The 27,815-nt window shown below is 41.7% G+C and overlaps 1 protein-coding gene across 1 annotated transcript in view; it reads left to right on the top strand.

The window, feature by feature from the left end:
- LOC111152298 (leucine rich repeat containing 1) overlaps positions 1–27,815 on the top strand; it is a 132,723-nt gene that overhangs the window by 52,910 nt on the left and 51,998 nt on the right. Inside the window, exon 2 of the mRNA XM_022510778.1 lies at positions 4,084–4,201. Within this exon, the coding sequence (XP_022366486.1) occupies positions 4,084–4,201 (118 nt within the window). The remainder of the gene's footprint in view (positions 1–4,083; positions 4,202–27,815) is intronic.

Below are 27,815 nucleotides of genomic sequence, written 5' to 3'. Positions count from 1 at the left end.
TCAGCCTCTTTGAACAATTGGCATAAGCTCAATTATTCAAATATGTGACTCTTTTGAATGGCTTTTGTGTCAGCTAATGCTTTCATACAACCAGCATCAAGAAACTTCAATACCTTTCTTAAGAAATTAAATCTCAACTGTATGATTAAAGAAATCCAAGGGATTAGTCCTTTCATGGAGCACTTTCATTATCATATACAGCTAATTGGTAGCATTCGTTTTCTGAGATTCATCATTTTATTTAAAAATATCTTTCTTTTTTGTTAAAAAATAATTTAAAGCTGTTTATGCATTTTCCTTATCACCTGAAATCACTTTTTTCTTGTGTTTCCTTCCTGTCAACGCGCACACATGCTTTTTTACATAATGTACCTGCATTTTTGTCTTTTTAAAATTATATTTGCATTCTAAGGCTTTTTCAAGTTATGTGGTCTTCATAGTAATCCTTTTTGTCACTTAGTCAGTATTGAATTATTTAATAACATGCTAACCATTTCCCTTCTTGGATATGTGTGTTTTCAAGTTTTTCATTTTTGTTGATAATGCAAAGACATCTTGTGCATTATAGCTTGTTTTTCTTATTTTCGATTATATTACAAGGACAGATGTTTAAAGTATCATTAAAATGTCAGTGGACTTGGGGTGCCTGGGTGGCTCAGTGGGTTAAAGCCTCTGCCTTCGGCTCAGGTCATGATCCCAGGGTCCTGGGATTGAGCCCCACATCGGGCTCTCTGCCTGCCTCTGCCTACTTGTGATCTCTGTCTGTCAAATAAATAAATAAAATCTTTAAAAAAAAAAAAATCAGTGAACTTGAAAACTTATGTTCCATGTATTGCCTTACTGCTTCCCAAGTGTTGTTAGTGTCTTCTTTTTGATTATAGAAGTAAAAAGTCTCTTTTACCACAAAAAAAAAAACAAAAAAACCCCCCAAAACTGACATTTATTAATTGTTAGCATCTTTCAGAATTATTCATTTGGAGCAGCCTATAATCTTACAGAGACTTTTTCCTTTGTAAATTCAATTTCTGTTTTTAGCAAAGTAATATACGCAAATCACTTTTTTTTTTTTTTTTTTTAATCCAATAAGCCTAGTGTGACAGGGAAGAAGAGTAGCTGCTTGCCTTCCCTGTCCCCACTCCAGTTTCTGGCTCTTGAGAACCCCCAGCTCTAAGCTGTTTCTACTGTTGTATGCCCCCACATTGCTAAGCTTGCTAATTTTAGTTTGATTTTTTTTTCACTTTATAGTTATCTTTTGATTTCTTTCTATAGAAAATGAGACTTTAACACTTACGATTTCTTCTCTATCCTCTAAATATTGATGTAACACCAATTTTGTTTTTATCAATATGTAGCTATTAAAACATTACAACTAAATATTTTTCATAATCAGGTCTTAAATTTATATTGTGAATATGTCTTCTCATACTTTATATTTTTCCTGAAATTAATAACTCCTACCTTTTTTGCTTACTTTGTTTCTTTTTTTTTTTTAAGATTTTATTTATTTATTTGAGAGAGATCACAAGTAGGCAGAGAGGCAGGCAGAGAGAGGGGAGGAAGCAGGCTCCCCGCTGAGCAGAGAGCCCGACGTGGGGCTTGATCCCAGGACCCTGGGAACATGACCTGAGCCGAAGGCAGAGGCTTTCACCCACTGAGCCACCCAGGTGCCCCTGTTTCTAATTTATCAATAAACAAATCTTCTTGATACTTTCAAACACATCAGATAATCCCAAAGATGTGTGTTTTGCCCCCAATAATCTTTCCTCTGGGAGCCTCCCTGTTTGCAGTGTGGACTGGTCCCTCCCAGGGCCTGCTACTCAGCCAACATCTTGGAAGTCCCTTCACTGTTCTATCATGGGAATTTCTTTTGTCTCTGTTTTGTTGATTCTCTGATTGATGGATATCAGATCCTCCTCCTTTGAGAGTTATGCTCACATTTAATGGATTCCTGAGGGTGCAAGGAAGATACATTGTTTTAAAACCATGCATGTCTAAAAATGTCTTTATTTTGTCGTCGTTCTTGATTGATGGTTTTGTTGGATATGTAATTTTAGGTTGGAAATAATGTTTTCTTGGAATTTTGAAGGCATTGCTCCAAGGCCTTCTAACTTTCAAGGCTACTGTGGAGTCCAGCACCTTTCTGATTCCAGTTCTTCATTATGACCCCCCACCTAACCCCCCGGTCTCTGGAAGCTTTTGGAATCTTCTTATTTCTGGTATTCTGAATTGTTATATTTCTTGGTATTCTTCCATGTCTCTATCATAAATTTTATTGGCCATGTGGTGGACTTTTCCAAACCAGAAAATGCATGTTTTGAAGTCCCCTGTGCTCTCTTTTTGGAATAACTGTTAGTTGGATGTCATACCTTGTGGACTGATCTCATGTCTTTTTCTCTCCCATATCTCTGTCTTGGAGTCTTTTTATCCTACTTTCTGAGGGATTTTGTTAATTTTATTTTTCACCTCTTTTATTGGATTCTTTTTTAATGCTACAGTTTTTTTTTTTTAATTTTATTTCCAAAAGCTTATTATTTTGAAGCTTCCTTTTTATGGTATCATGTTGCTTCATTTTCTCTTATTTCTCTGAGGGTGTTACTTATATTTTTTAGTTGATGAAGTTTTTTTTTTTTTTTTTGCCTCCCACATCCTATTTCTTTCATATTTGAAGGTAAATGGATATTCTCGTGCATGTTAGGGGCTTTCCTCAAGTGTCTAGAGAACCTTGGCTTTGATTAAATGAAATATCCAGACACTTGAAAGGGGCGGTAGGGGCATGGAGATGGTTGGAAGCTCTGTGTGCATGGGTGAGGCTTACAACCTGGGACTTCTCTCTACTATAATTCACATCTACAGGGTCTGTTCTCATGCCTGGGAACTTGGCTGTGGGAAGAGGGTGGGATCTCACTGATCGGGCTTTGATCAGTCCCCCTATTTTTTTTTTTTTTTAAAGATTTTATTTATTTTCTCGACAGACAGATCACAAGTAGGCAGAGAAGCAGGCAGAGAGTGAGAAGGGAGGAAGCAGGCTCCCTGCTGAGCAGAGAGACCGATGCGGGGCTCGATCCTAGGACCCTGGGATCATGACCCGAGCTGAAGGCAGAGGCTTTAACCCACTGAGCCACCCAGGCGCCCCGATTCCCCCTTTTTTTAGTAGGAGGCCTCATCCCTGCCCTCAGCTGTCCTTTAAAGTCAACTCTCCTAGAGAGGAAATTGCCACTCTCTTGCTTGGCTGTGCAGGGTAGAGAAGAAGATATGGGGACCCAACTGTTCTTTATATAAATTTTCAACCAGTTCTTCCTTCTCAGAGGTCACCTGGACCTAATTTCCTATTGACTTCTCACTCCACAGGCTTGAATTTCAGCTTTGTTTGGATTCTTTTGTTCCCATTTGTTCATGTTTTCTGGCTTCGAGGATTTTGTGGCATGTCTGGTGTACTTCTTGTCCCCTCTCATTTTTAATTGTCTTCATGCATTTATTTCATATTTTTATATTTTATTCATTTCTGTATTCTTTTAGTGTCATTTTAGTACACTTTTAAAAGGTGTGGGGAAAAAGGCGTGTGCTCAGTGTGCCACGGTTAATGGAAGTGTATGGTGCAGGCTCTGCTTTAGATTGGTCAAAAACAATTTTTTTCCCTTTACACATTTGTGGGATATTTATATATTTTCTGATGCACAGTAATTCTTATTAAAATGTCTTCTAAAAATATTTTCTAATTTTTACATTTGTTTATTTAACACTGCAGATTTATTATCTGTTTCTAGAAGTAGAAAATGTGACCACCCACTGGATAGTTTAAAGGAGTAATTACCATTCTCATTGAGGTACTAACCCATTTTTTAAAACTTATGAGATAATTGTCGATTGATAGGAAGTTGCAAAAATAGCACAGAGATGTCCTTTGTGCCCAGTTTATCCCAGTGGTAGTATCTTTACATGACTGTTAAAATACCAAAATCAGGAAATTGATATTGGTACAATCCTCACTAGTTTTTAAAAGACATTCTTTTACATTTCATATTGGGCAGAAAGTTTACATTGCAAATATATATGAGACCCATGTGAAATTATTTTCTCTTTCAGCAATTTTTCCAGCTAGTCAAATTACGAAAGCTTGGACTTAGTGATAATGAAATTCAGCGGCTCCCTCCAGAAATAGCAAACTTCATGCAGCTGGTGGAACTTGATGTGTCTCGAAATGGTAAGAAAAAGATTCCACTTGAATTGTCCATTTGTCTCTCTTGGTGCTGGGCATGATTTTGAGTAAATATAGCTGGTTGAATGCTGTTGGATATGCTTTTTCTGATGGATATGGGAAAGCTATGTATAAATTTGGGGATGAAATTAATGGCATTATTGAATGGTTTAGTCAGCTTGTGGGTATTTACCAGAGGTATTTCATAACACAGTTTTTAGGTGATTTTCTCAAAGTAGGTTCAGTCTGATTTAGAGAAGGGACTGGTAGATAATATAACCCAACCACCTTGTTTTACTGAACATGACATTGAGAGCTGTTGGTGTGGTCATTTGTCCAGTGCTCAGAGGCTGCTGAGGTGAGGGGCAGCCGTCCTGGGGGAGTTTGGTTCCTCTGGCTGTGGCTCAGTGGCCTGGTACATGCCTGTGAGAATCTGTCTCCCTGTAGTAAACAGAGCAGCTTGTTGTCCAGGCCTCTCTGTCAGTTTAATTATTTCTAACTGGGCCATTGGTGGTTCTGCTCACTTGAGTTTGTGTGGTGTATTTGTGAGTTTATTTTGATTTCCAGATTTCACGAGAATGAAGTGCTTCCTTTTTTACTTGAACATTCTACTAGGTTTATAGTCTGTTTAGCCTTTCACTTTTGAATGGGTACCCTGGTTTAACCTCGTGTATTATAGCCCCAACAGCACTCCTGGAGTGGACTGGTACCCCTGCCTGTCACGGCATACACGATTAATTACTTTCAGTTAAAACGGCAGCTCCCAGTGGTTCTGTCTTTAGTGATGGGGTTCAGTTCTCACAAAGACTGGTATAATTTCCTTGGGATAGGCCCCAGTGTGCTGTGAATTATTTATAGACATAATGATCCTTTTCCTTCTCTCTCATATTACATACCTGTTTCATGTTTTGTTTTTGCTTCCCTACAAAAATCTACAAGTTTCTTCTCAGTGAATCTCAGGTCTCGATCTTTCATTCTCATGTCTTCCACAGAAAGTGCAAGGCTCAGATAGGGATTTTTTTTGGTGGGTCACTGTTCTAAGACAACAGTGATAATCAGTACTTGATAGAAAATGTGCTGAAGGAAAAATTACTTTACCTCCTACTTTTTTTTTTAAGATTTTATTTATTTATTTGACAGACAGAGATCACAAGTAGGCAGAGAGGCAGGCACAGAGAGAGAGAGAGAGGAGAAAGCAGGCTCCCTGCTGAGCAGAGAGCCCGATGCGGGCTCAATCCCAGGACACTGGGATCACGACCTGAGCCGAAGGCAGAGGCTTTAACCCACTGAGCCACCCAGGTGCCCCACCTTCTACTTTTAACAGCTGTGAAATTTCTGTCATCTACCAGATCCCATTGGAATTGGAATTGGAAACGGTCTGTAGGCCGGGCTATATGTTCTTGACATAGGGTCTACTTTTATTTTTCTTGAGAATTATTTCTTAGTTTGAAGGTAATGGTAAAAGTAAAAAAATATATTTTTTTTTCAATGAAAAATAAATTCACTTATTTAGTGCGTTTTGGAGTGGCTTATTTGGTTGCAGAGGACCCAGATCTGCTTAGGTAGAGGGTATTGATTTTAAGGATGGGGGTGGAGCTAACATTCCAGAAGCGTTGGCCTGGAGCCGACATCTGACCACCTTTGGAGTTTCATGGCCTCTCTCTGTCTTGCAGTGTGTCTGCTTCTGCTGGTCTGTGCTCTGTTCTTCCTTCCTGGGTAATCTGCTCTCTTGAAACTGGCCTCTCCAGGCCCAAATGGTTGTGGTCTCTTTCCGTGCACTTTTTGGCTTCTGCCCCTGCTGTGGCATCTCTTTGCCAGTGACATATTTCTAAGTGAGAAGTGGTTGACCCAGCTCATCTTTTTTAAAAAGCCAAATATAAACCATAAACTCTAGTTCCCTGGACAGCCTAAGAATCAGTTGCTGCAGGACAGGGGAGACGGGCCTTGCAAAGCTTGGCCTCACCCCTCAGCACAGATGTGGCTTCCCTTACACCCAGAGTGTGACATGGGACAGGCATCTGAGGCCAGAGTTGCCACTAAGGCTATCCTGTATCACATTTATCTAATGTATATATCACTGAAACTGTTCTCCCTTGTCTCAGCAATCATTTCCATCATAAAGAGTAGCTGGCTATTCTGCAAGGAAGCAGTGACTTAGGAAAATGGTCACTGAAATATACGATCTGAAGAAATAGAAGAGCGATTTTGAAATTGGCATTAGAAGGGAAAATAAGCAGGGGTCCAGAAATCCTTGAGAAGGGGGCGAAGTACTGGCTTTAATTATTTGGGAGAGGAGACACGTAGAACATGAAGATGCCCAGTCTGACGTGACCGGGCCGCTCTGTGGGAAGTTGGCATTGGCAGCTGCCCTGTTTACCAGTTCTCATATCAGCTGTTTCTTGCCAAACATTCTTATTTACAAAGAAGGGCTGGGGCGCCTGGGCGGCTCAGTGGGTTAAGCCACTGTCTTTGGCTCAGGTCATGATCTCAGGGTCCTGGGATCGAGCCCCCGCATCGGGCTCTCTGCTCACCGGGGAGCCTGCTTCCCTTCCTCTCTCTCTGCCTGCCTCTCTGCCTACTTGTGATCTCTCTCTGTCAAATAAATAAATAAAATCTTAAAAAAAAAAAAAAAAAGGAATGGCTACATGCTTCTTCCCATGTGTCCCTTTATACCTTCCTGCATGTTGATGAAAGAAATTAAGTTTTCTCTGAAGTCAGTGTCAGGACACAAAATGTTCCCTTTCCTTCTGCAGGTGTTGAGAGTTTTGTGAAAGATCCTACAGATCCTGTCACCTTCTTATCAGGCTCACTTAGAAATGCTGAGAGGAGTCAGCTGCCCCTTCCCCTATTGGTTAGAGCCTTACTCTGGCTCAATAGCATGGATGTGTGGTGTGTGTGTGATGTGTGTGTTGTGTGTGGTATGTGAGTTGTGTATATGGTGTGTGATGTGTGTTATGTGTGTGGTGTGTGAGTTGTGTATATGGTGTGTGTGTGGTGTATTGTGTTTATTGTATGTGTGGTGTGTGTGGTATGTTTTGTGTGTGTGTGGTGTGTGTGGACAGAGCAGAACAAGGTCATCATTTAGCTTAACCAACAGGAACATGGCTCTTGAGCTATTTCCAGGTCAGACAATCTCACTGTTCTATCTCATAATTATTTTTTTTTTTTTGATAGATAAAATCACATTAATGTGAATTTCCTAGGCAACTGAGTGGGTAAATAAGGGTTGCAATGTCTGTAGCCTGAGATGCATTGTGAAAACCCCTCGTTTGTATGGATACAGACATTTGTGAGGGTTCGGGTTTAAGTCTGGAGGCCTGTGGGAGCCTCTCGTTTTCCGTTGCTTGTGCTGAGGCTGCTTCTCCACGGTCGAGAGGCTGTTCTATAGCCAGGGCTGTCTCTGTCTCTGTCATGGTAGGACCTTCACTGGCTTCCTCAATTCCTGATTTTCCAGTGAACATTGCTTGGCCGTGGAAGTGGGAGGCAGGATATTAATACCAGACCACTCAAGTCATTGGATTAATGCTCATCAAACCTGAACATGTGATGAATTACCATAGGATTTTGTTACCATACGGATTCTGATGCAGTAGGTCTGGAGAGGGGCTTGAGATTTTGCATTGCTAAGAAGTCCCCAGCGGCTGCCAACCCTGTTGATCCCACTGAACATGCTAAGTAACAAGATGTGAGCCATCACTACCCAAAACTCACCACTAATGTTCCTTCAGCTGCTGCACGTAGTTATGAGCATGACTTTGCTCAGCTCCCGGCAGCCCTGTACCTTCTCGTGTGGAATTAGGATATTACTGGTCAATGGGTAAGATGCTGTTACCAACCTAAGCTCCAGTTGGCTTTCATTCCAGGAGAAATATTATACCTGTCCTGGTGTTCCCTACCTCAAGTGAGGGAGAAAAGACAAGTTTTGTGTTTGTCTCCAGAAAAATCTATAAATGAGGAGGAAAGAAGTTTTTATAGGCCCATGTCCTATGCTAAGAAGAACTGCCAAGACCTCCAAACCCTGACTTTTGTGGCTTTGTTTTCTGCTATTTCAGGCACAAAGTCAAGGGGATTGTGTGTTGTATTAGAAAAGAGAACAGTGAGCTTAGGAAGAAAGAGAGTAGTGCTTAGAGTTTATATATGGGCTGTGGAGACTTTTCTGGGGTAAAAAGAGAGAGGCTTGGGATGAGCGTGGTTTTGCCTCCAAAATGGCTGGACATGCTTGGCAGGCAGGACTCTGGGTGGGAGCCCTGGCTTTGCTGCTCAGCACTGGGCCAACTATGGACAGGCCTCACCTGCCAGGGTTGAGCCATATCCTGAGAAGGACTGGGGTAAGGCACCACTTCACACAAACCCTGCGGGAGGCGAGGAAAGTGACATATTTCTCATGTTCTGACAGTGGATTACTTTTTTAATCAGGCAAATAGCTAAAATAAACTTGGAATAAAAGAAATGAGGTGTTTCCTATAAACACAGATTAAAAGCTGACTGGAGTGTAAGAAATTGGTATCTGAATATGGTGTTAAATTGCCTAAAGAAACCTTACGGCCCTGAATTAAGGTCTGAAGCAGTTTTCTGTGGTAAAATGCAAACATTTTAATGCCTGGACTGTATGTCTATATTCTCTGCTAACTGATTTTTAGCTGTTTGAGGGAAACGACCTCTGGATATGTAAGAAGAGGTATTACCCCATAGTATTATCTTGCTATCCAAGAATCTCAGGCAGACTTTGTTAATGCGTCATGCATCCTGCCTGAAGGGCTGGTAATTTGAATTTTATAGCCTATGCTGTAATTTGACTTACATCACAGTACTGTATCATTATCCATTTAGTTCAGTTTTTCCCAAAGTGCGAGGCATACACCACTGGTACTGCTAGAGCTGATTTTAAGTGGAGCCACAAAACCGCCATTTTTAATATTGAGTCATGGTAAGAAAGTTACCATTTAAAAAAAAAATATTCCTTTTGGTTTGCCTTTGGTGGAATTTAATGACACTATATTTATTATTACATTTATCTTCCATATTTGGGGGCAGCCATTTTTATTCATGTTAGTGACTTAAAGCAATTTGCTTCTTTAAAAATGAATCTCACTCAGATTTGAAGAGGGCATTTAAAGAATGAAGTAACTGCTGAAGAACACAGGTGCTATACCGCTAGGGCCAGCATTGCGAAGGACAGGGCTGGCTGGTGTGGACAAACCCCACTGCTTAGTATGAGCATCTTATGCCAGAAAGCCCATGAATTTATTTCATGTATGGGGCAGATAGTACTGCATACAGGAAAACACAGCCAGAGACCACATACCCTGGCTAAGTACTGTGCAGACTTGAAGAAACTAAAGGATAGTTTTAGTTCAAGTCATCACAAGCATCAGGACGATACTTTAGAGTGAGTGGATGGACTGCCTGTCTACCAGCAGGGTCATCGTCCCCCAAAGTCTAGAGATTAGACATTGATTAAATGCATGGGTTAGCTGTCCTCTGTCCAGCCACAAGATGCTGACCACTGTCTGTGGTCTGTGGCTGTGGGTTTGTTTAATGAAATCCAAAGCCAGTTTTTGAAGCCTACTGAAATGACCTTGTATAACATCAAGTCTTGATGCTTCTGAGGATGTCCTGAAAAAAGCTCTTTCTGGCAAGCAGTAAATCCAGTGTGCCTAAAAGTCTTCCTACTTAATTGTGAACAGTTAGCCTTTTTTTTTTTTTTTTTTGTAGTAACTACATGTACCCACACCCCAAGTGTGGCAGAAGCCAGCTTTTACCCATGCAGACTTCAGACTTGCCACAGTCAAGCCATTGTTTTCTTGTTTCTCACAGCCTGAATCTGGCCCAAGTTTATCACTCTGTTTAGCACCCTGCTCTGGTGGCTGGACTTAATATTACAGTAGATGAGTTTACTTGTCACCAGCACTGTTGAAGTCTTGCAGGAGACATCCCATAAAGCGAAGCCCCATGGGCCACTCTGCCTTGTGTCTGGAGAGCAGGACACTTCCAACCCAGAGCCTGCTGTCTCAGCTTTGCAAGACCTGCCACTTTTTATCATGAGAGCTTTCTCTGTCTTAGCTTGTACCTTCACTTTTGTTAAGTTAAGAAGGGTTAATGGAGAAAAAAAAATTCCCTTTTCCTCATGTTTTAATTTCAGATAATAATAATAGCTATTATTTTTAAAGCAGAGATAGAAAGAAATTAGGCTTATGTGATATTTCTAATCACTTTAACATGCTTCAAATAGGTTCCCCCCACCCCCTGCAACCAGGGAGCATTGTTGAAATGTGAGTATGTACAGAAACCATTTCAAACACTGAAAAAGTTGAAATGAGCTTTACATATAGGTCCCTCCTTGCTGGATGGTAAAGGAACATCCATGGTATTTTAGCAAATACAACTGAAAATCCATCCCAATTTAATTTACAAATTACTAAATCAGAAGGGAAATTCTTAGAACATTGTCTTTGCTCAAAATGTTTTTGGAACTCTTTCAGAATTTGTAATGTATGATTTTGCATATCCTCAGACTAGTAGTTTTACTTTTTAGAGTGAATTAGTTTTTAAAAACAGCCAAACATTTTTTAATGTCAACTTAGGCAATCAGTGCCAACTTAGGCAATAAAGCAGGACACTGATTATCATGGTACTCCACATCTGCTTCAGATAGCAATTTCAAAAGGGTTCCATAAAACTTTGATCAATGGAAACAGGTCTGAAAATCATGTATTAACTACCAAAGGGCAGGTACACCTTTAAATATGTTTTCTGTTATATCTGTTTTCAGAATACAAAGACAGAGTTTTGAAGTTCATGACCACATATCTTCTAAGAATCCAGTATAGCTACACATTTTTTATTATTTCTCTTTTAGTACTAGCTGCCTTAAAAAAAAAAAAAAACTAAGTTTGCTTTATATATTATATATAAACCATTATGGAGATATGCTGCACAATGATTCCACAAGTGAAATAAAGTCTGAATATTATGTATTTTTATTTTCAGATAATCTACAGAAGTTAAACCCTTGATACTATAGATCCCTTTTGATGGCCATATTTGACACTTTTTGCATTTTTTTCTTAGCCTTTCTCCCAAATATCTGAATCCTTTTTTCTGGCATCTAGAAGGGTCTCCCTAGGTTGCCTGTCTTGTCCTTGCTTTGTCAGAATGTATAGAAGAGTAAACTGTGGTTATTTATTATGGCAATATGGCTTAATTCCCTATTACCAGAAAAGCTGTGACTTTTGTGAGTAAGTTGTAGGTTTATATAACTTTCTCTCTCGCCTTTTTTTTTTTTTTTTTTTAATTAGGTTTGCAGTAGAGATGGTAACCTTTGAATTTGAGAATAACACCTCTGAATATATTTTTTAGGTCAACAAGCTCTTCGGTTAGTTTGAGGTTCTCTAAATTCTTTGTCAGCCTCTCTCCTTTGTCCCTGCTCACTTCATTCATTCACTTGGTCTCTAAATGCTGTGCTCTGTGTTAGATGCCAAAATTTCCAAAACAATGGTGGATTTACATAGTGCCTAAATTAGGCAAAGTTAGAAAAGCAAAAATAATTGTTTAAAAAAAATGGTTTCTCCTGAAATAAAATAAAACTCCAACATGTAGGATAACAGTTTCTGTTCATTTTTTAATTAGGCAATTTTTGTAGGCATCACTTTGACAGTTTCCAGCTCTCAAAGTGATTGCAAGTGAGCAGCCATATTGCTTCATTTTGATTTTGAGGTCACCTACTTTGTCATGTGAATCTGCCTTGAGCCAAGTGATGCTGAGCCTCTAGGCAGCTAAAGGCTGGATGGCATCTCTTTGTCAGGATGCTGACAGAGACATGCTGCCATGAATGCAAATGATGCTCTGAGTTTATTAAGCAGGGAAAGGCACAAATTAGAAAGGGATGAAGGATCCAAGAAGGAGAAAGTGATTGAGGAGCAGTACTGAGAACTGCAGCTTGAGGATTATATATAGAAATGATTTGGTTTTAAAATTAGCCTTGTAAGTGTTGAATAGATCTTTAACCTAATATATCTGCTCAAAGTTAATAATGAATGATGATTCTGAATTATTTTTCAGTTTGAAAAAGTCTTGGACCCTGGCCTCTTGTTTTTTATACTTACAGTTATCAACTATAACCCAGAATAATAATAATTATCTTTTTATTTTAAGTAAAATTTATTGAGCACCTACTATATTTGTGTAAGGCCCTTTGTCTTACTTTTACATCCCTTAAGGAGGTAAATCTACAGGTCCAACAGACTTATGTGAGGAACTGCATGTAACAGCTATTATACTATTACATAAATAAAGTGCTGGGGCTGGCAGAGCCTTGTCAGTAACTGTAACTGATTTGAAAGAAGCTTGAAGGGAGAATGGGGCTCTTGTGGTTTCAAGTTGAAATCAGATGGTCTTTAAAAATTCTTATATTTTAGTTGTAAATTTGGAGGGAGGTAATAATGAATGGTTTCCTCAGCCTTGTGTCGTTGTTGGATATTTCTTTCAAATGTTTGTTACAGATTTACAGAGTCAACAGTATCATTAAAAATGCAAATATCTCAGTGCTTGCCTTTTAGATATTCACTGAAAATTATAAGATTTATCAAAAAATCAAAGAAGTGTACCCAGTGCATAAGAACTGAAACTGTATGAGTTGTCATGGGATTCTTTCTCTTATTATTATATAGCTGACTATTACTGTGTTGTGAAGGATTTGTTCTGTCAGGTGAAATGCCAAGCTCTGTGCAGTTATCAAGAGAGACTGACTATTGATTTAAAGAAAAAAAAAAAAAAAAGCCAAAATCTCAAGTGCTCAACTTTATTACTGCTCAACTTATAGTCCAGTGGAGAGAGGGGTGGGCAGAGACTTAGGGAGGTCGGTAGTGAGAGGCTCTATACAATCAAGGATCCAGGCTGCTGCTTGTAATGCTACATCTTCACTCAACTAGTAGCCTCCAAGGTCCTCGTGGGAGGGGGAGAAGTTGGGGGATTGTGCATGGGTAATTTTATGTTAAGGGTTTATGTAAAAACCTTTATTTGAAAGAGAGAGCACAAGTGCAGGGTGGGAAGGACAGAGGGAAAGGGAGGGAGAATCCCCAGCGGAATCCCTGCCCAGTGTGGAGCCTGACGCCAGGCTCAGTCTCAGGACCCTGAGATCGTGACCTAGCTGAAACCAAGATCTGAGTCTTAACCAACTGAGCCACCAGGTGCCCCTTCATGGGCAGTTTTTATGGGTCATGTCGAGAAGTGCTCTACGTCATTTCTGTCCATGTTCTCTTGGCCAATTTATGTCCCCAGCTTAACTGAAAGGAGCTGGGAAATGAAGTTAGATACCTGTATAGGAAGAGAAACCTCGCGTAAGCACTAACATCATCTGCCACAACTGGCAAATAATTGAATGCTGGAATTGTATGATTTTTTATGTCACTGATCACATGCTGCCCTAGTAAACACACACACACATACACAAGATCCTGTTGCACTATCCCAACCTCCCAGTGAGTGATCCATTTATAGGAAGTTTAGGTACATGCCCATAGGAGGACAAGGTAGCCTTCCTTCCCACATCTGCACCAAAATTTTTAAACCCAGGCATAGATGAAGATGATTGATAGCCACTGATTCTAATAATTAGCATAAAACCTATGCAAGCATGGAAGTATGTTTCTTAATTTGAATTTTTAGAAACAAATATATTTTGAAAATTAGAATTTTATAGTTGAGGAATGTTTGAAGCATTTGCTCTAGGCAAAATTAAAGGTTTTCAAGCCAGGAATCACCATCTCCAGCGAATTACTTAACATCTCTATGCCTCAGTTTCTTCATCTGTGAGATGGAGACTGTAGTAGCACTGACTTCATAGAGGTGCTGTCACCCTTAAAAGAGGCTGTGTATGTAAAGTGCTTGGAACCATGCCTTGTGCACGAGGAGCACTCAGTGTTAGCTGCTGTAATTAATTCCATCTTTGCCTTCATGTTGGGCCATGGGGATCTGAACTAGCACTGTGAGATTCAGAATGCAGGGCAGGGGTGAGGACACGGCAAGTTTGAAGGCTGGAGTGGTACAGGTGAGGGAGGTTCCCGCCCAACATGCCGTTTAGATGCTGACTCCCATGGCCAGGCACTGTGCTACCTCTTCACACCTGTGTTTTGTCTCACGCACACGCTATCCTGTAAGATGAGGCACCTCAGGGTGAATGATGAGCAAACTGAGGCTTGAAGAAAATGAGCTATGCGCCAAATCAGACTCCTGCTTATGGTTGGTCTGAAGTAAGAAACCCAGAAGAGCGGCCCTGCTAATTATTTTGGGGGCATATTGAAGATGATCAAGGTAGGGCTATTCGTTTCATTCGATGTTAGAGAAAGGATGTGGACAGTATTATGACTCGGTGCTCCCCAGATTTGGAGATTAAAATGGAAAAATGATTCGAAGACATTTAAACTCCTAGAAATGTACATAGTAAATGAATTCAGTACCTGTAGAAGTGGCCCACCTTAAGAGGTGCTTTGTAAATCTTCTTTGGCCAGAAGTGGAACATCATCTACTGAAGGACGGGGTGGGGGGTTTTCTCAATAAGCTGCAATGTCACACTTCTAAGGTAATTGTGCCGTTTTGGCAAAAGCTCGCAATCACAGAAGATTGGTGCCTTGCTAGAAGTGTAGAACAAGGAGAGCCAAAAACTAAGACTGGATAGGATTTTTACCTTTGGAAGAAAAGAGATTAGACAACAGGAATGTCCCTTGGAAGCAGCCCTCCATTATTAAGAGTTAATAATAGTGAATCACAAAGACACATTATTGGAAAACCAAGAGAACGGTGTGAATCTCTATTATCAGAATATATACTGGGTGCTAGTTCTATGCCAGCTAAGAGGCTGAGCACTTCTGTGCATCATGTAGTATCTCATTTAATCCTCAGATCAGCTCCAAGAAATACACTTGTATCTTCTCTTTACAGATGAGAACATGGAGTTTCATTAGTAAGCCATAGGAATGTAATATTTAGCACAATTACTATAAGTAGTAACCTTGTACTACAAATTTGAAAGTTGTTTGGAGTAGTAGATCTTAAAAATTCTCAAGACAAAGAAAAAACAACTTGTGACTACATTCTCACCATGAGAGTTCTCATTGCGAGAAAAAAGACTTGTGATGGATGTTAACTAGACTTATTGTGGTGGTCATTTCACAATATGTACAAATACTGAATCATCATGCTGCATACCTGAAACTTAGGTAAGGTTATACATCAATTATACCTCGATCAAAACAAAGTGAGTCTTAGATAAAACACTTTTTCTTGGGCATATGGCTAATGAATAGGGGAGCTGGTATTTGATCCTGGGCTCATTAGACTCCAAAATCACAGTTCTCTCTCCTCAATATAAAAATTTTATATCCTACTACTGAGAAATAATCATCAATAATGTTTTTTAAGGTATTTTATTTATCTTCTTTTTCCTTTTTTTTTTTTACCGGTTTTATAAAATTGAGATTATGCAGCACATGTATCTTACTTTTGTTCACTTAGTCTCATTGTTGTTAAAGTGTAAAAGGCAGATAAAGTGTTTGAAAGGGCAGATTAATTAACTCCTACTTTCTTATATTTCTGGGGAAAAATATGAACAGATCTATAACTTTAACACAACAGGAAGCTGTAGGTTTCAAAGGTAGGACTGGTGTTAGCTAAATAACTGATAGGACAGGGGAATTTCCAGACAGATGTGGTAAGTTCAGAGCCAAACAGAGTGAAGGAGGAGGTGAATAAGCAGTTTAGAAATTTCTACCTGATTTGGGATTTTTGTGTTGAAAGAAGTCAGGGAGGCACAGTTAGTCCCTATGGCCATATAGTTACAGAGGTACAGATGGAAGGAATGTAGGCAGAAGGAGACCCAAGTCTATGTGCTCACCTGCTTTTAAGGTATTGTGAAGCAATTAGTTCTCTACTTACCTAACGTATGCTTTGTTCATGAGGGTATCTGGTGAAAGTACCATTAACACAGTAAGAGTTGCTATCTTGAAGTATTTAACTTATGTCGTTTCACTTGTGTTTGATGGTGTTGCGAGTGGGGCTGATGAATGGGGGGTCAGGATGAACAAGGGGGTCTGAGCAAATTAGTGGGAGGACTGAGCACCGATAACTTGACACATGTTCAAAGCAAAAGCAGCCTAGTGCTGGGAGGGATTCCTGAGTTAATGCTAGAGGGGCCGAGGAGACTGAGCTCTCGCAGGGGAGGCCTAAGCAAAGATGGGGAGGCAGCACACCGCTGGAGGGGACTGAGCAGGTCCCTGGCATCTGTCCTTTCCTCAGCAGGCTATTTGCATAGCGGCCTCTCTGTTTAAGACCAAGGGGCCACAGCATAGCAAGGGCCTGGGACAGCCTGAAGTTGGCCGTAAGTTGAGTCAAATGCCATGGGCGTGTGCTTTAGCATAATTACAGGGAGCACCTTTGCATCCGGAAGTCATGACTTGCCCTATACCTCCTCACATGCCTTTTAAAGCATCACTCTATTCAGGGCTTTGCACACTGTCAAATAGAACAGGTAGGTGTTGCTTTTCCTGTATATTGGTGTCCCTGCCTTTGGCTTTTGTCATGGACTGGTCCGCCTTCAGCTTTGACCAACTGGAGCATGGCAGAGAGACCTGCTCCCTGTAGTTGCATGGCATTTTCTGAGCAGATGCTTTGGTCTACAGCCCTTTCCTGCTGCCAACTGAATTTAATCTTATCTCCAAAATCCCTCTTTTCTGTGTTACCAACTCTAGTGACCTTTCTAAGGGATCCATATGGGAAGAGATAAGCTCAAAGAAATGTTCTAAATGAAGGCATCAGATTTCATTATGAAAAGCACAACAAAGCACTCCTGAAGTCCTGGCTAGAATGTCTGTTTCACTGAGATAAGGTAGGTGGGAGCAAGAACAGAGATTTAGAATAAGTTTTAGCCACTTCTTGAATTTTTAACCAGCACCAGGTATGTAAGTTATGTGCCGGGAGCTAGAGATAGCAAGTCTGTTTAGTGATGGCTCTCAGGCGATTGAGGCCACAAGGGAGGAGGAACCAAGTCCATCTGTGATACCAGGACTATGTGGAGAATCTCAGAGGCTGCCTGAAGGAGTCTAGGGAGGGAGGGTCTTCATCATTCTGATCATTCCTGGGGAAGGGGATATTAAGGAGGCTTCTCCCTGGAACGGATGACTCTCAGGCTCTGAGGAACAAGTAGCAGGTAGAGATAAAGGACAGGAAGGATATTTCTGGGCAGATGAAATGGCCCAAGTGTGTGTCTGAAGGTGTGAAATAGTCTGATGAATTTGGGAAATGCACGGCATTTGTGCATGGCAGTGAGATCTTGAAGATTCTGTGTGCATGGCTGAGGAATGTTTTCTTGAGAGCAGTGGGGAGCTGTGAAACTGTTTCCAGGAGGGGGGTGGTTCACATCTCATTCTGGCACTAGCAGGGACATGAAGTTGATGGAGGGCAGCCTGGATGCAGAAGGCCATGTTGGGGGTGGAAAGACCGGAGAGAGGAACAGGAGGAGAGGAGATGTCAGGCCAGGCGTGTGGGTGACAAGTGGGAAGATTGCTGGATGTGGAGCAGTAGGGTGAAGGAGAGGTTAAATCCTCCTTTCCCAGTGCAGAAGAAGCGGGAAACATTGAAGAAAGCTCAGGCGTGGAGGGGAAAGATGAGCGTGTCTGTGCACATGTGGAAGGTGAAATGCTTTGGGATATCTAAATGGAGGTGGTTCAGTAGGCAGCTGAGTATAAGGGTCTCACACTCAGGGGAGAAATTTGAGCAGGAGGTAAAGGTTTGGGGGTCATTCATGTGTAGGTGATATTGAAGCTATCGGCATAGATGAGGTCACTCACGGAGAGGAGGAGAATACAGTGTTGAGGGGGAGATGAGCCTGCAGAATATTACTGTTACAGGGAAAGCAGAGGAAGAGGCCCCCTGCAAAATCCGGAGAAGGAACAGCAGGAGGGTTTGTCAGCACTGTTGACTGCTCTTGCAGAAAAGGCCCAGCAGGAGAATGGTGAGCTGAGTCATCACATTAAGTATCACAGAGGGCATTGAGCTTGTGGGATGGCGCTCAGGCTTGCAGGTTAATGGATGCAGTTGTTGTAGTGGCTGAAGCACCGGCTGTAGAAAGGCAGCCCCTTCGCAGGCCCTGTCATGAAAGGCCTGAGGAGAAATGGGAGAGCCACAGGAGCCTCAAGGTGGAACCAAAGGCAGGGAAGCACATCCGGAAAGGCTACAGCATACAATGGGGTGGAACAGTCCAGTAAACGTGGACTGAAAAGTTTCCATTGGTTTTGGCATCTGGGAGGTCATCTGTGACAACAAAAGCGATGTCAAAAGTGGTGTACAGCCCATATTGTTTGTTGTTTTATACTTTTCCCCGGACTCTGAGAGATCAGAGGAAGGCTTGAGAAACACCAACAATGACCATTTCCAGGAGGAAACAGCAGCAGTCACTGTTTCCTGCTGGATCTGCCAGTTTGAGGGGATGTGAGCCGTCATGATGGTGCTGTATGTCTTGGACAGCGAACCGTGATATAATTAAGGGAGGAATTTCATAACTCTCCAGTTGTAATGTGTACATGTTTGGGAATGAGCTATGCAGGCTTTGCTGCTGCCAGAGAAGCAGACCCCAAGGGGAAAAGGTGTGGGTCACCGGCCACTGATATTTTTCTTCTGGAGTCGGCTCCTTAGCTAGAGCTAGGACCAGAGTGGACTCTGGACATTTTAAGCCTGGTTATTCCCCATTGAGTATTAAAGCCCACAGACAGAGTTCTCTCTGTCCAAGACCCTTTAATAATTGCATGTACCCCTGGTATTTCCAAGTTTACTTGTCCTTGCGATTTAAAAAAAAAAATTATAAAACTAGTATACGGTCATTATAAAAACTTGATGGAGGCAAGTGAAGGAAAAGTCAGCAACCTGCCCTTTCTACTTCCAGACTCTTCCAGCCCTGGCTGAGACTGCTGGTTGTGGACCTCACACGATATTGGGCTATGTTTCTGATACCTCTCTCAGTCACTGGATGGTGGATCACAGTGGGTCAAGACTGTGTCTCTCTTATTCACCGTCCTTTCTGCCACATAGGCAGCTCCTTAAATAAATGGGTAAAGGAAGAAATGAATAAATAAATGAACAAATCAATGTTTTTAAGCCGTTGGTAGTATTGCTTCCATGCCTTCTACTGTAATTTTCAGAAAGAAACTGGCTGAGAGGAAAGCACCTTTTGATTTGTAGGAGCGCTTCTTATATGGATGGCCCTGTTTAACAAGGGACAGGGTTTGTAGTCCCTTCATCCAGCCTGGAGGGGCAGATTTCTTCAATTATGTGCATAAAGTTAATCTATTCAGAACCTGGTAGATGACTGTCAGGGGTGACAAGCTTAGCACTTCCGTGGAATTAGAAGGTGAGATATTTATAATGCGTTTTAGGTTCTTAAAAAGGAGTATGTCTGAACTTCTGCACTGAGTTCAAATAGTTTGGAAGCCTTTACTGTGCCTCCCGTCTGTGTCAGGCAGTGAGGAACTATCACGTATACAGCAGTAGGAGGAATAATTCTGTCCAAGTGATGACAGGCCACAGTGTACCCCCAGAGATGTTCCGACAACGTGGGCAAAACCATGTTTATAGGTTTAAAAGGGAAAATGAGAATGCCCTGCTGATCATTAGACCACAGAAGAAGGGGCTTATAGGAATGGTGAGAACAAGTATTCCTTCTGTCTAGAAATTTAGACTTCAGAGTACGCTCTTCATTCACTTGGAGCAGTGTTTCTCCGGGTGGGCTTGACACTACCGCTGTTAGAATCCTTGTTAAAATGGCATATTTCCACCCTACATAAGGACTGCACAATCAGAATTTCTGAGCAGGGTCCCTGGAGTCTGCATTTTAATCCCCAGGAAAGCTCATGTAAATTTAAATTGGAGCTAGGAGACTAACGGAACCTAAACAGTTGCTGGTGGGGTCAAGATCCCAAACAGCATTTAGGTTAAATTGATGTCTTCACAATCTGACCTTTCTTGCCTTCAATTAAATCCATAGAATAATGGCTTAAGTACAGGAAATGATTTTTGCCTAGTCCAAAATTCAAGTGTCTATTATAACAACTCGAATTACCCTTCAGTAAAAAAGCAAACATTTCCCCTTCTTTCTAACCCTTTCATTCCTAAACTTGGTTGGCGGCTGGGGGGCCTGTGAGGCTTACTCTGGGATATGAGAATAGAACCACACTTGCCATAATAGATCATATTCAGAGTGACGTTTCCCTGAAACACAGAGTATATTTTATACTGGGCCCTAGGACTGAATTTTTTTTAATTCATAGAAACAGCATTGGTTCTGCAAGTTTTTCTCAAAACATTGAGTTACGAGAAACCACTCACTGTAACTCTAAGAGCTCCAGAACATTTAGCAAGTGTTGGTGCCAGAAGAATTTGTATGCATGCCTCATGTGATGACTGCTTTCAGGGGATAATACTAATTTTAATGTATACATTTTGATTCTTTTTAAGAAGTTAAATACATTATAAATAGCATATGTTTTCTTCTGTCAGTTGACAATTAGTAATTTTTAAGCCATTAAGCTTTTTCTACAGTATTTCTTTGAATCTTGTAAACATGTTTTTGAGCCCTTTTTAGAATACCTTTTGCACTCTGTTTTCTAGGTTAACCTCTTTTTTTAAAGGGCTACTTTTGGAAAGGTATGCTTGTAGTATAGGTAAAGGGATTTCTTAAATATTTATTCTACTTAAATATGGGAAGGAGGCAGTTCAAGTAGATTGAAGCGGTTCCCCTTTCCATCCACTCCCCATCTTCAACTGAAAAACAAAACACTTTCCCTTGTTACGTGTTGTTTTATGTCCTATTTGAGGCAACCTAACACAGCCTTCAGCACACACAGCCTTTACGTGTTGGCTCTGCTTCAATCTAAGAGCAGAAATAGCTTTATTACGGAGGTAAATTATGGATGGGAGCCACAAGTAATTGTCAGATACACACTAAAATGACCAGGGCCTCATGGGTAGTGGTTCCTAACATGGCTGCATATTAGATTCAGCCCTTTTTAAAGCACTGCCCTAATCCCACCCCAGGTGGATTTATTGGAATCTCAGGTGATGATTGGCCCCAGGTGGTTCTGATACACAGTCATGACTGAGAACCAATTAAGTTAAATGCGTCACTGTTTCTCAGGGGCAGCTTTAAGACCTTCTTTATCTGAATCTCCAGGAGTGTTGCATTAAAAAGGCAGATTCCTTCCTGGGACCCTGGACCTGGTAAAACAGTTGCTGGGAGGGGGGCCAACCTTATCATCAAGTAAGTACTCTCATTGATTGCAATGTACTCTGAAATTGAGGATCCCTAGGCTCTGGAGCACGCAGTGGTTTCAGTAGACCTAGGTTAGAGATGTGCATCGGAAAGAGCTGGTGACAGCCGTTGAGAATCCGTGTTTTGGCTAGTTTATTTGGGCCACATGGCTTCTTGCCTTTCTGGAGAACTGCATTTACTCCTGGCCCTGCACCCTCTCATCTATTCTGTTACCCAGAGTGATTTTAGGGTTTGAATGACTCATTCTAGCCTGTGGTTGAGTCTGTCAATTCACAAACACTGTGCTTGGTGTGGGGGTGTGAGAAGAGAACATCACGTTTAGTAGGATGTTTAATTTCGGTTGACAAGAGTCACAGATCCTCATGCAAAGATTAAGTATACTCAAAAAGGTAACATGAGACAGGAAAGCAAGCCCGTAGAATTCATGCAGAGGAAGGGTCTAACCACAGGTGCTGATTTGCATTTCAGGGGAGGGAGTCTTGTCCAGGGAAGATGGAGGAGACTTGGGGAAAAGTTGAAGACTTAATTTTTTGTATCGAGAGCATTCATCTATTGGAAGACTTAGAATTTTCTTAGAGAATTTTTATGCATAAATACCAGTCGTTTTAATTTTTTTCCCAATTAAATGGGAATAATTAAAATAAACTGCAGTTTTGAGTGAATGTGGAAGTAGGAGATGAATACAAATGCTGTTTTTTAGTTTTTGGTATTTAGTTGCTGTTACCGAGAGGTTTAAATAGGCGCTATTCAGAATTTTGTTCTGGGAACAGGTTACTCACCCAAATGCCAAATTGCCCACATGGGTTTTTTTTTTTTGTTTGTTTTGTTTTGTTTTTGTTTTTTGCCCTTTCCATTATTCTATATGAAACCTAACATTTACAATTCTGTAATTCTTTTTTTGCTTTTTGGTTAATTTATTTTTATATTTGCAAATCGCAGTCTTGTGTCTCAAGACATATTTGTGTTTGCTTAGCCAGAACTCTGCTGGGGAGGAAAAGCTGAGGCGTAAAGGTTATTTCGGTAATTGTGGCTGGAATTAGGCAAAAACCTTTTGGGCTGGGAAAGTTTTTTGGCAGCAGAAGTTACCAAGACTCTAAAATAAAACTTTGACAAAGTTTCCCTCTGTGGGCCTTCCATGGGTCTCTCTGTACAGAGAGACCCGCGTCGGCCTTTCTGCTCCACGTTGTGCCTTTACACGCACGGGGAAGGCTGCTCAGGCAGGAATTAGGCCTTTGTTTACAAGGCTGGCTGCCTCCTGGGTGAGTCTGTGGTGGTTGGAATAATATGATAAATGGGATGATGCCTTTGAAAAAAATTTCCATTTAGCATTTTCTTCTCCCCCTGCACACCCAGAGGAACAGCTGTGGCAGCAAATGCAGACTTGAATCATGGATTCATATTTAGTCTTGTTTGACAATCCCAGATATTTTAGGCAGGATCGAGTCAGGCAAGCAGCGTTACAGCACTCAGAGTGTCTTAATCAGCCAGACTGTTTGGCACACAAGGACCTTGTTTTACCCAAGTAGTAAATAATTCTCAATGAAGCAATATGATGTACCAAGTGTGCCCAGAGTCACACCATTCAGTATTTCACTCCAGCTTGTCAGCATCCCTGTCTGCATGCTTGTTCTGTTCTCCGCTGGTTGTTTATAAGTTGCAGTGTTTGAATTCTGTGTCTGGCCAGGTCTCCATCGATGGTTTTTTATACCTAATAAGGATTCCATGCTAATAGGACCCTCCCATTTTTCTTGGGTTTTTTTTGTTTTGTTTTGTTTTGTTTTTCCTGAGAATCTTTCATAGTGTGATGACTTGTTTCTTCTTAAGACCATGGATCATGGGATTTTGTCATTTGCCTCTGCTCTGGATAAGTGGGTCTCATCCATTGAGTCGGCTCTCCATTTTGGGGCCTGCCTTCTCCCAGCCTCCTCTCCCCTCCTTTTCTCATAACCAGGGCTCTGAAATCCGTACTCTCCAGGTCTCCTCTCCCTCCCTGTGCCACCCTTCTTGTTGCCTTCTGGGCAAAGATGGGAATGTGCTTTCACAGCTTTCTCCCATTCCACATCTGTCTGCCTCCCTGTTCACTCCACCAATTTTCCAAACAACAACAAAAATTGAACTCAAACACATTAACTTGAACTTCTCCCTTGACCTTGGTATCTCCCTCAAGCTACAAAACCCTTTCCTCTCCTCCAGGCTTTTTGAAGGCATACTTTTCCAGGTTCTCAGTCTTATAGATTTTTAATGGGGCCTTATAATTTTTTTTAAATGGGATTATGACACAGGGTTGTTCTTTATTTTGATAAGGAAAATTATCAATGCCATTTTAGTAAAGGACAGAGATTTCAGCCCTCCAGGCAGAATATAATTTCTGATGAAACAGAAGACAACTGTCCTTTTAGATAAATTTGGCTTCATGATCAGAAAATCTTGTCCCCTTCCACCCAATTGCCTTGTCTACTGATTAGGAATCCTGTGTCTCTTACTAGATTTGAGCCCCTACTGCTTTATACTCCCTTTTCCTTTTTCCACAGAAGCCAGTGGATAACACTGGCCTCTCAGCCTCTGTTTTTTGACTTCCCCTCAAACCATTATGTGTGTTTCCTCTTGAAGGCCACAGCAAATTCCCAGTAGCGAAGTCCACCTCTTCCTTACCTGTTGATTGTCGCTTGGTGACACTCGTTGCTCTCTGACTTCTTGGCTGTGCCTCCATAGTTCTTTTCCCTCTGCCTGTTGGGTGGCCCCTGCCCCATAACAGGAGGTTCACGCTTGCTTGCTTTCTCAGACTGTGCATCCACCCCCACCTGTGTGTGAAATGCCTGCCAAATGGGATAGCTCAGAGTTGCAGGCTTGTGTTTCTACCTCCTCTTTCTCTCCATAGTCATTTCCCCAGGCATCTCTTATTCGGCCTGTTTGGAGTTGATCGGATCTGACTGTCCCGCTCCTCAGTAGCTATCTCTCTGGCTTCCTCAGCCCCGAGGCAGATGAACTAGAATTTCAAAGCTCTGCTCTTCTACAATGGACAATCTAGTTAATGTTCCCAAACCTGCTTCTGCATCTGTTAATCTCATAATTTGCTGTCAGGGTTAGAGATGCTTCCTGCAAAATGCCCTTTGCAGAACCTGGTATGGCATAGGCCCTAAGGATGGCGGCTCTTCCTCTTTGGAGAAGGCCCCGTGGAACAGCAGGGATTGGAGGGGAGGAGTTCTTTTTCAGAGCCGTAACTGTCGCTTGGCCTGATCTTGAGCCTATCCCCAGCTTTTTCTCTGAGTGCCTGAGTTTCCACTTGTGGCTGAGGTGGCAGTGATAATAACTGTTAGGTGATTAACTTCAAAAGAGGCTCCTCTGAGTACCAGGCAGTCAGGTAGCAATTTCAGATCTTCATCGGAAGCAGCAGTATTGTGTTAGAAACTGTAAAGTGTCTGTATAACTGAAGGAGGGCTACATGTATGTGTGTAAGTGTGCACACAGGCACCACCATGACGGCCAGCTGGGTTTGTCCGCTCAGCACTGACCAGGGTGAGCCATGGCCCTCGTTTTCTTTTTTAAAAAATTTTATTTTGTTTAAATTGAGTTAATACCTTTAGGTCACGTCTTACATATTTTCCCTTTGTAGACTAGAAATATAAATGTAATTAAACTCTGATGGGCAGTTGTTCATCCTTGAACAAGTCTTAATGTGGATTATTGAATGTCGGTGCAGCGTTCAGGCAAGGTAGCTGTCTCTGATGTCCATGCGCATGCTGTGAATTGCTATGTTCCTGTTAGGGTTGCCTCTGCCCTGGATTTCTTTGCAGGGCAGTTCACGGGGTGACTTTCTTTGTGATGGCTCCGTCTGTTTATGCTGCATTATTTTTCCTTCGTCTCTGACTTGGTTTAACATCAGTGATGTGGTAATGAGGTACTGTCTTCAAATTTGTAACAGTTCATGCAGTTACACCAATCTTTTTCTGAGATTGGTTACTAATAGGGGCACCTGGGTGGCTCAGTCAGTTTAAGCGTCTGCCTTCAGCTCAGGTCATAATCCCAAGGTCCTGGGATCGAGCCCTGTGTCTGGCTCCCTGCTCAGTGGGCAGTCTCCTTCTCCCTCTGCCTCTGCCCCCCACTGTGTTCGCTCTCTCTCTTTCAAATAAGTAAATAAAATCTTTAAAAAAAGAAATAAAAAAAAAAAGATTGGATACTAACAACCAAGACTTATTTAAACACCCATTTCTTGTCTTTTGATAGAAGTTCTTGACGACATTTTTCCCTTTAGTCTGAGTGTTATGTTGGGGTTAAGAGGAAGGCAAGAAAACATTCGCCCCAGATCCCAGAAGTTGATATAAAAAGTGACCCACACTCAAAACCAGTCAGTGCTGCTTAAGGAGAATTGCCTTTTTCTCCCCTCTTTTATTCCTTTCCATCTTTGTGCTTTACCAAGTTATCCTGTATCTTACCTCATTGTACCTCTCAGTAGCCCTGGTTGTTGGATGAGGCAGATAATCTGAACATGCCCTTTGTGAGGGACCCAAGGCTCAAAGCAGTGGATGTTTACCTATGCTAAGTGAGGGTGCTGGCCCTGAGATCTCTCTTCTGATCCAGGCCCAGTGCAATGAGTGAGGAAGTATTGTTGAACGCCCGCCTGCCCGCCTGTTAAAGACCTACACTGTGGTAAAGGTGGGGGAGCCCCTGGGAGACAATGTAGATCTGATCCCAGTGTTAGTGGAGGACACATCTAGGGGGAAGCGCGGTATTGAGTAAATGTTTATCACTAATCACCTTTGAGCAGAGTGCTTACAGAGAGAAGTATTGGGCACTGTGGGAGGCTCACTCTATCTGAGGGGATTCAAAGAAGGTTTAATAGAAATTTCATGACACTGTATTGCACTTTTGTTAGTGGCATTGATTAAATTCTTTCTCTTGCCTGGTGGGAGTTACATTAAGCAGGAAATAATGAGGAGACATTTTACTGTTATCTTATTAATCAAATACTAGACTCAGCTTCAATACTACGTCATAACCGAAAGTTAAGATTAACCATGCCACAGGATTAAATTTAAAGCTTCCTTGTTACTTTGATATTTTTTATTACATTATCTTGTGAAATGGATTATTTGGTTTTATTTAATCAGAAGAATTCGGGAGAAGCAAAATTTTTGAAGCTGTCCTAAACTGTCAGATGGGATAGCGCTCCCCACCCCCCCACCCCCTCCCTGGGCTCCCTTCAGTTGAGTTTCTGGAGATTCAGAGGCAGCGCTCCCCTAGGCTTTCCACAAGTAGCTCACGCCGGCGGCTATTGGCAGCAGGGCCCTCGGGTTGGATTTTGCGGTTTCTCCTGACCTCACACATTCTTTCTAGAGACAAGACAAGTTTACAGTGAGGAGCACAGGCTCTGCAGGGGGAAGGCCCACGTTCAAAGCCTGGCCCTCCTGCCTACTGGCCAGGCCCGTACCCCTGCCGTGCCTCTGTTCCTCATCCAGAAAATGGAGGCGATCTCCGTAGCCTTCCTAGTCATCGTGAAGACTTCCGGGAGTTAATTTGTGCAGTGCTGAAAAGCATGCATGATACTTTAAGCGCGCAGTACGGGCTGCACAGCCGTGGCTGTTTTTTCAGTCACAAGTTTCACAAAGTGTCCTCAGAGTGTAGCATGGCTGGAACCAGGGAAAGAGGCTGCCCCACACTTGGACCAAATCCAGGCCCCCAACCTTGCTAGCTAGCACCTTGTCCTAATGAAGCTAACACACAGCCACCTTGCTGATGCAACGAGTGGAGATGATTGCTTACAGAGCTCTTGCCCCACTTTCAAAAATAACATTTCAACTTACCAACTTGCCACATAATAGCCCCAGAAGTTTAAAATATTATTCTTTGCAATTTTTTAAAAAGAATTAAGGAGCGCCTGGGTGGCTCAGTGGGTTAAAGCCTCTGCCTTCAGCTCGGGTCATGATCCCGGGGTCCTGGGATCCAGCCCCGTGTCCGGCTCTCTGCTCAGCGGGGAGCCTGCTTCCTCCTCTCTCTGCCTGCCTCTCTGACTAGTTGTGATCTCTATCTGTCAAGTAAATAAATAAAATCTTTTAAAAAAAGATGAATTAATGGGGGGGGGGTCAGCATTTGATTTCTTTAAGCATTCCTAGGCTTCTTCAACTTCCTATGTCTAAATGCTGTCAACATGAATTAGATAACCCTAGAGAGTAGCCATAAAATACCTAAGACTTTTGTTTTGTGTAACGTTTTTATGGTGTTCTCCGTGGAGAGAACCTAGTATTCTCACTTACTAACATCACATAAGTTTTGAGCCCAGGAGGAAAAGAGATGCTATTTATATAAAAC

The sequence above is a fragment of the Enhydra lutris genome, unplaced genomic scaffold (genome assembly GCF_002288905.1).
Source record: "Enhydra lutris kenyoni isolate GAN:26980312 unplaced genomic scaffold, ASM228890v2 scaffoldscaffold28, whole genome shotgun sequence".
NCBI classification, from domain to species: Eukaryota; Metazoa; Chordata; class Mammalia; order Carnivora; family Mustelidae; genus Enhydra; species Enhydra lutris.
The sequence above is the reverse complement of the archived record's forward strand: the minus strand, read 5'-3'. Positions and strand labels throughout refer to the sequence as shown.